General features: G+C 37.8%; 1 protein-coding gene across 1 annotated transcript in view; it reads right to left on the bottom strand.

Annotated features, from left to right (window-relative positions):
• The window catches only part of LOC149779693 (sodium-dependent serotonin transporter-like), a 74,873-nt gene extending 65,647 nt beyond the window's left edge, over positions 1–9,226 (bottom strand). Inside the window, exon 1 of the mRNA XM_089938455.1 lies at positions 9,040–9,226. Within this exon, the coding sequence (XP_089794581.1) occupies positions 9,040–9,226 (187 nt within the window). The remainder of the gene's footprint in view (positions 1–9,039) is intronic.
• Between the last annotated feature and the right edge of the window lie 339 nt (positions 9,227–9,565).

The following is a 9,565-nucleotide window of genomic DNA, read 5'->3' on the forward strand; positions in this document are numbered from 1 at the left end:
AGTAAGGCTGTTACACAAGGCACATAAAAAGTGCGATCAATGGCTGCCGGGCGTGGGTGGTATTGAGAGAATTGGGAACACTGTTCCGTTTTGTTATGTTTTTAATTCAGAAAGAAAGAAAGAAAAAAGCCCACTTAATATATGCAACACGAAAAGAGAGGTTTTTTAACCCGGGGGAGGGGACTAACGGGAGGAGTCATTTTTTGTTTTAACCTGTTAACCTAATCACGTTTTCTTTGAAAACTTGGATTGTAGCCCCTGAACCCCTTTAAAGTCGCCACTGAAATACATGCATTGCACAAAGAAACAGATAAATACAATAGAAGGTGAAAACATTGGAAACATGATCTTCTCCATAGTACAGTTATAACTGTTGGCAAAATTTATTTTCTTTGTTTTAAAATCTGCTTAACTTCCGGGCCTGCACGGGGTGGGGGTGGTTCTGGGTTTTCATGACTTCATCCTCGCTAAAGAAAAACAAAAACGAATGTACAGTCACTTAAAACAGTTTCAGCCCTGAAATTTAATGTGCTTTAGACTGTTTCAATATAATTTCTCTCGCACATGGGAACATCCTTTAGGATCCGCTATCTGCTTTATGCATCGCTTTTTTCCCCAAATACATGTATAGAAACTCGAGTCGAAATATATGAAAGTAGTATAGAGGTAGATCAACATTCTCTCCACAGTGCTTGTTGCAAATGCCTTTTACCCTGTCCCATTTCAAGAAGTTCTTGAAATAAATGAGGAGCGGAAAATAAAACAAAGTTGATTGTAGTATGTCTCATCGTGATTTTTCCCCATAGGTGGCCGTTTAAATCGGATTTGCCTGTAGTACGATGACTGTGATTGTACTTAATGTTCTGTCATGATAGATCGCTGTGAGAAGTATGATTTGGACTGTGTGTGCGATTTGGACTTTTAACATAGCTTTAAAAAATTTCAGTCATATTGTTACGATGTTTGCGGTGTGGCAGTTTATAGTGATGTCTAGCACTGGGGCATCACACCGCAGACATGTAGCATGATGTCCCACCCAGTCACATTATCCTGACACTAGGCCGACCAGTCCTAACACTAACCTCTTGGGGGCCCCGAGTGGCCGAGTGGTCTAAAGCGCTCTCCGTTACGGATCACTGCCATCTCACCTCTGTCTGCGTGGGTTCGAGTCCAAGGCTCGGCTAGCGTGGGTACGCGGGAAAGCCTGCCAGTAGCTTCTCGTGGGTCGGTGGTTCTTTCCTGGTTATTCCAGGGTTCTTCCTCCACCAGTTATACTGGCCGCCATGTATAGCCTATCTTGTGCTGAAAAATGGTCGTTAAACCCTAGAATAGCAACAACAACACTAACCTCTTAATGTTGAGCGCCAAGCGAGGCAGCTGTTAGTACCATTTTTGTAAGTCTTGGTATGACTCCGCCGGGAATCGAACCCACGACCTTCCGCATCCGAGGGGTACGCTCTAACCTCTAGGCCATCGGAGTAGTTGCTCTGAGAATATTTTTTTTGTTGGTGCTGTTAAAATTACGTAGAATCCATTCGGTTTTTTTATGTATAACATGGCCTACAGAAGGTTTATCATTCTTACTGATGTGAGAGGTAAGAATGATAAGCTCTTCGTACGCCATGTTATACACCAATAAACTGAATGGATTCTACGTAATTTTAACAACACCAAATTTATCCCCATGTATCCCAATGCCATCTCGGGAATCTTAAAAAGTCCGATGACATTCCCGCAGAAGCGAAAAATGGCTGATTAGTTGGCATGCTGGACTCGCAACGGAAAAGGAGCGAGTTCAAATCCTACCCGTAGACCAACCCGGGTTGGTAACCATCGGTTACCCTTGGACAAGGACCTTTACTCCAATTCCTTCAGCGCTAAATGATTTATTTGTGTTGCTGTGCCGTAAAACACCAAACCCAATACGTGTCTGACAAGGTCCAAAAAGTGACAAAAAATTTATCGCTTCATCCCAAGAAAAACATTTACAAACGAATTCACGAACCAGGTAAATGATAACATGAATTATACCGTCTGAATTTTTTTCATTACATTAATGTTAATGCGCGCTACATTCGCAGATACTTAACAAATTAACACAATCAATACGCTGTAAAGTGTTATTTTGTACCGTTTGTAAAGCAATTTCGTCTCACGGATTGATGTAGTCTGTTCGTCCGTATTTCTGGCGCCAACACTGAAGTTAGGGTTTGCATTTTAATCATTCCCACATAGTAACTTGATTTGGTATAGAAATGCTTAACAAGAGATAGATATATCAGTGAACACTATGTCACTGTGATATATATTTCGTGATTCAGGGATACGTGCTTAACATTGCATCAAGTTCAGTTTCGCAAAGTTATAATTTCATTTAGCTCATTTTTAAGACACTATCACTTTCAGAATTATGTGCGTTGGTATAAAGATGTATCCTTCTGTAAAAACGACGTTAATGCAACCTATAGTCCTAATCGCTGCTAACTACAGTAATGTTTTCATTTAGCTAGTTTATCAGATAAGGCAGTGTATCATGCTAGGCAGATTTGTTAGGACGAGTACTAGGTCACTGTGACTATATTTCACACAACATTAATCTTTGCGTTCAGCTCGGTGTTTCACACGTCATTACGCCTAGTCATGTAACATAGTATATACTTGCTTCATGAGAAGTAGTCTACTTTTCCATCAAAAGTAAGTCACTCCAACCTGCATTTCACGTTGTAATGTGACTTACTACACAGGACGCAAAAAAGAAGTCTTACACCATTTAGAAAAAAAGTTGTTCTGTTTAATATTTTGTAGAATTATAATAAAATTGTATGATTGAAATCTGAATATGGATTATTATTATTATTATTATTATTATTATTATTATTATTATTATTATTATTATTATTATTATAGGGGATAAGTAATAAACTTGCGTAATAATGCGGGTTAGCTTTATGAAGTGTATTTTTGTATGGTAGTCCTCATCGCGTAACAAAATTAATTATAAAATAAAGTTGTGCGAAAAATATAGTTTACGCTAATAGTCTTGTCGGTGAAATATTTCGTTTACTGTTCTAACATTTATGCAAATGAATGCAAACTGATGAAAATATTCCATTTTGTGATTAAATCATTCATTTTAACTAGGCACTCATTCTTTATTGACAAGATTCAATACATAAAACATGTGATTGATATGGACTTTGACAAGATTCAATATATAAAGCATGTGATTGATATGGACTTTGACAAGTCTCAGTAAATAAAGCATGTGATTGATATGGACTTTGACAAGATTCAATACATAAAGCATGTGATTGATATGGACCTTGACAAGATTCAATATATAAAGCATGTGACTGATATGGACTTTGACAAGTTTCAATAAATAAAGCATGTGATTGATATGGACTTTGACAATATTCAATACATAAAGCATGTGACTGATATGGACTGTGACAAGATTAAATACATAAAGCATGTGATTGATATGGACTTTGACAAGATCAATACATTACATATGGGACTGATATAGAATGCTGGCTACTGGCAAAATTTGTAGTATTACCACGTTAGCCGAGCCGGGATTACAAACTACTACGATTGATATAGGCTTTGTCAAAATCGATTCCATCAAGTATAGGATTTATATAGGTTTTGTCAAGATTCAATCAATTAAGTATGGGATTAATCCTGACTTTGTCAATATTTAATCCATTAGGTATGGGATTGGTATAGGCCTTGTCAAGATTCAAACTATTAAGTATAGGGTAGATATAGACTTTGTCAATATTTATTCCATTAAATAAAGGGCTGATATAGACTTTGTCAAGGTTCAATCCATTAAGTACAGGATTTATATAAGCTTTGTCAAGATTCAATACATTAAGTATGGGATTAATCTTGACTTTGTCGATATTTAATCCATTAGGTATGGGATTGGTATAGACCTTGTCAAGATTCAAACCATTAAGTATAGGGTTGATATAGACTTTGTCAAGATTCAATCCATTAAGTATAGGGTTGATATAGGCTTTGTCAAGATTCAATCCCTGAAGTATAGGGTTGATATAGACTTCGTCTAGATTCATTCCATTAACTACTGGGTTCGTACTCGCTTTGTCAATGTGTTCATTTCAAAAAAGAATTTTAAAGATCGAGCATATTATTCGGTTGTTTTTGAAAGGTCTGTAAATAGTAAATGCTTGATATTTTGATGGTTTGAAAGGGTCAAATGCTTGATATTTTGATGGTTTGAAAGAGTCAAATGCTTGATATTTTGATGGTTTGAAAGAGTCAAATGCTTGATATTTTGATGGTTTGAAAGAGTCAAATGCTTGATATTTAACATATCACATTCCTGCTGATTGTTTTTTTAAAAAAATATCATAATTAAGGAGCTGTACAAAGACACAATATTTCATTCTTCTTACTTTTATAACAATTGTAAACAATCCAGTGACATATCATAATCATTAATAATTTATGTTGTGCCTATTTAAGAGGATTGCTTACTCTGGGAATGCGTCTATGTAAGAGCATTGCTTACATTGGGAATGTGTCTATTTAAGAGGATTGCTTACTCTTGGAATGCGTCTATTTAAGAGGATTGCTTACTCTGGGAATGCATCTATTTAAGAAGATTGCTTACTCTGGGAATGCGTCTATTTAAGAGGATTGCTTAATTTGGAAATACGAGGATGTCTTACTTGGAGGTTGGCCTGTTTGTAATAAAAATGGTTAAAAAGCAGAAACATTAACATTACACACACAGACACACGTAAGACAGACGGACAGACAGACAGACACACACACACACACACACACACACATATATATATATATATATATATATATATATATATATATATATATATATATATATATATATATATATATATATATAGAGAGAGAGAGAGAGAGAGAGAGAGAGAGAGAGATATTACATTTTTTCCAGTGACAAATAAGTGTGCAATTAGATTGTAATATATAGATGGCAAACTCTCTCCATATGCGAACGTTTATTACTATAAGATATGCAAAAACAATCTCTCCAAATGTTAATGTGTATTATTAATTCATGCTAGGCGATGAATTACTGGATTTTCTGAGTGAAATAATCTTTACATTTCACTGTAGTGAAAAAATAGTATCAGTAAGAATCCTGATACTTCAATCTGTTATAATGTACATCTTGCTAGCCAATCTAGGCACTTTCCAAGACAATCTAGGCATCTTGCTTGCATATCTAGCCATCGTCCTAGCCAGTCTAGCCACCTTGCTAGCCAATCTTGCCATCTTGCTAGCCAATCTTGCCATCTTGCTATCCAATCTAGCCATCTTCCTAGCCAATCTAGCCACCATGCTAGCCAATCTTGCCATATTGCTAGCCAATCTAGCCACCTTGCTAGCCAATCTAGCCACCATGTTAGTCAATCTAGCCATCGTACTAGCCAATCTAGCCACCTCGCTAGCCAATCTAGCCATCTTCCTAGCCAATATAGCCACCTTGCTAGCCAATCTTGCCATCTTGCTAGCCAATCTAACTATCTTCCTAGCCAATCTAGCCACCTTGCTAAACACTCTAGCCACCTTGCTAGCCAATCCAGCCACTTTGCTAGCCAATCTTGCCATCTTGCTAGCCAATCTAGCCACCTTGCTAGCCAATCTAGCCATCTTGCTAGCCAATCTAGACACCTTACTAGCCAATCTAGACACCTTGCTAGCCAATCTTGCCATCTTGCTAGCCAATCTAGCCATCTTCCTAGCCAATCTACCTACCTTGCTAGCCAATCATGCCATCTTGCTAGCCAATCTAGCCACCATGCTAGCCAATCTTGTTATCTTGCTAGCCAATCTAGCCACCTTGCTAGCCAATCAAGCCACCATGTTAGTCAATCTAGCCATCTTCCTAGCCAATCTAGCCACCTTGCTAGCCAATCTAGTCATCTTACTAGCCAATCTAGCCACTTTGGTAGCAAATCTTGCCATCTTGCTAGCCAATCTAGCCATCATGCTTGACAATCTTGCCATCTTCCTAGCCAAGCTAGCCACCTTGCTAGCCAATCTATCCATCTTGCTAGCCAATCTAGCCACCTTGCTAACCAATCTAGCCATATTGCTAGCCAATCTAGCCTATTTTTCCATCTTACTAGCCAATCTTGCCATCTTGCTAAACAATCTTGCCATCTTGCTCGCCAATTTAGCCACCTCGCTAGCCAATCAAGCCATCTTGCTAGCCAATCTAGCCACCTTGCTAGCCAATCTAGCCATCTTGCTAGCCAATCTAGCAATCTTCCTAGCCAATCTTGCCATCTTGCTAGCCAATCTTGCCATCTTGCTAGCCAATCAAGCCACCTCGCTAGCCAATCTAGCCATCTTGCTAGCCAATCTAGCCATCTTGCTAGCCATCTAGCAATTTTCCTAGCCAATCTAGCCACCTTGCTAGCCAATCTAGCCACCTTGCTAGCCAATCTAGCCATCTTGCTAACCAATCTAGCCTATCTTGCCATCTTGCTAGCCAATCTTGCCATCTTGCTAAACAATCTTGCCATCTTGCTCGCCAATTTAGCCACCTCGCTAGCCAATCAAGCCATCTTGCTAGCCAATCTAGCCAATCTAGCCACCTTGCTAGCCAATCTAGCCATCTTGCTAGCCAATCTAGCAATCTTCCTAGCCAATCTTGCCATCTTGCTAGCCAATCTTGCCATCTTGCTAGCCAATTAAGCCACCTCGCTAGCCAATCTAGCCATCTTGCTAGCCAATCTAGCCATCTTGCTAGCCATCTAGCAATTTTCCTAGCCAATCTAGCCACCTTGCTAGCCAATCTAGCCACCTTGCTAGCCAATCTAGCCATCTTGCTAGCCAATCAAGCCACTATGCTAGCCAATCTTGCCATCTTACTAGCCAATCTAGCCACCATGCTATCCAATCTTGCCGTCTTGCTAGCAAATCTAGCCATCTTCCTAGCCAATGTAGCCACCTCGCTAGCCAATCTAGCAAACTTGCTAGCCATTCTAGCCATCTTCCTAGCCAATCTAGCCACCATGCTTGCCAATCTAGCCGTCTTGCTAACCAATCTAGCCACCTTGCTAGCCAATTTAGTCACCTTCCTAGTCAATCTAGCCACCTTGCTAGCCAATCTTGCCATCTTTCTAGCCAATCTAGCCATCTTGCTAGCCAATCTAGCTACCTTGCTAGCCAATATTGCCATCTTGCTAGCCAATCTAGCCATCTTACTAGCCAATACGTCTAAGCATAAGATAGAGAAAAAAAATTTGCTTGCTACGATTGAATGAAGGATATATTTCATGTCGTGGGTGAAACAATATAAGACTTTTCACCAACTTGATGAAATATCAAACATGCTCAAATGTGTATACCTGCCTATAATATATTGTTAATACATGTGTTTGTTAATCAGTATAGTCACGTATATTAATTTATTTTAAATCTGTGTGAGCACGTTTGCGAGGAAACTTGAGTGCGTGTATGTGACATTTTTTTAAATAATTGTTGTAACTATTTTTTTAACATAATCTGTTGCAATCGTTAAGCAAATATTATTATTATTATTATTATTATTATTATTATTATAACCGTTATTTACTCTTTCGAGCAAATAACATCTAGATAGTATACCTATTTACATGTTAATATCTAATTATTCAAGAGATGCATTAAATATATTAAACGGACTACATTCGAGAACAAAAGAAATATGGAGAACTTTTCATTTCAAGTAGGCTGACTTTCTAGGTTTTCTTAATTTTCCATTTCATAAGAATCCATACTTTGGTACATATATCTGGTCCTGTGAATATTGCCAAATTATTGCATAATCTTAAATATTGCCAGATTATTACATAATCTTAAGTATTGCCAGATTATTACATAATCTTAAGAATTGCCGGATTATTATATAATCTTAAATATTGCCAGATTATTACATTATCTTAAGTATTGCCAAATTATTACATAATCTTAAGTACTACCAGATTATTACATAATCTTAAGAATTGCCGGATTATTATATCATCTTAAGTATTGCCAGATTATTACATTATCTTAAGTATTGCCAAATTATTACATATTCTTATGTATTGCCGATTATTATATAATCTTGGGTATTGCCAGATTATTACATAACCTTAAATATTGGTAAATTATTTTATACTTCTTAAATATTGCGAAACTATTGCATCATTATTGATTGCAACACATCACTAATTTGTCTCTGATTGATCTGAGACCGCTCCGGTGGACTAGTGGTTAGAGCGTCCGCGTCAGATGCGGAAGGTCATGGGTTCAATCCCAGGCCAAGTCATGCCAAAGACTTACAAAAATGATACTAATAGGTGCTTCGCTTGGCGCTCAGCATTAAGAGGTTAGTGTTAGGTCTGGTCGGCCTGGTGTCAGGATAATGTGACTAGGTGGGACATCATGCTACATGTCTGCGGCATGATGCCCCACCATAATCTGTCACACTGCAGACATCGTAGCGATATGACTGTAATTTTTTAAAGCTACGTTAAAAATCCAAATCGCACACACACACTGATTCATCTGGAATTTTTACAGCTGTACGTAAATAGTACACTCTTAGTACATAATTGCACACACACACACACACACACACACACACACACACCAATAATTTTTCGGGTTCAGGGGCAAATATGCAGTGATGAGGTACTAAGTTTTCCTGATGGAGGCCAAAGCATGCTTAGAGGCGAAATCCGGGTGTGTGGGTGGGGAATGTGCAGTACTGTATAATATACTCTTTAAACAAAACATGTGTATTTTCTCTTCTTTACATCGCGTTTTGAAGGAAATACTTGTCAGATATTGGATTACATGACTGCATCATAACAATTAAAACCGATTAAAATATCAAACCAAAAGTCAAGTGTTTGTGAAATTCTATTATTGGAGAGATAAAGAAGGCAATCATCACAAAACCTTGAATATTATGAAATATTATGGCAAATATTAAAAAGAAGATATTAGAAAGAAAATTCATTTTCATTCAACCTAGTATCTTACCTCCGCCATTCCTATAGCATATGTAGGGAAAACGCCAAACATTTCCGAGATCGACTGCAAAGCCAATAATAGAGAGTAGAAAGTCTATCTTTTTGTCCCACGTCTCCCTTTCAGGTTCCTCTTTTGGCTTTTCGATTATTTTTGCCACTCCATCCATCGTTGGGGTCTTTACCAATTGACCTGTCATTTTGACTGTCCTAGAGGCAGCTGCTTTGGACGTAACGGCGGAAACGAGCAAAAACAGTTTTACAGAATAATTCCCATAAACTTTAAGAACAGTTCTGCGGGAACATCCGACCTATGTTATGACGATTTTTCTATTGCCGTTTCATTCAAAATATATTGTTTTCTTTTTCAATGTCAGAGTCGAGAGTTCTTGAGCTTAAAATCCCGAAGTGAAGTAAGAAGCGTACAATATTAGTTGTAATATGACATAGTTTGAATCATTCCTGTAAAATCTTGTCCCGAGCTGACCGTGAAACTTGCTGGACTTAACCAACGTGTATCTAAAAAAGATGAAAAATTC

Source organism: Sinohyriopsis cumingii, chromosome 17 (assembly GCF_028554795.1).
Source record: "Sinohyriopsis cumingii isolate HCF-2022 chromosome 17, ASM2855479v2, whole genome shotgun sequence".
Classification (NCBI taxonomy): Eukaryota; Metazoa; Mollusca; class Bivalvia; order Unionida; family Unionidae; genus Sinohyriopsis; species Sinohyriopsis cumingii.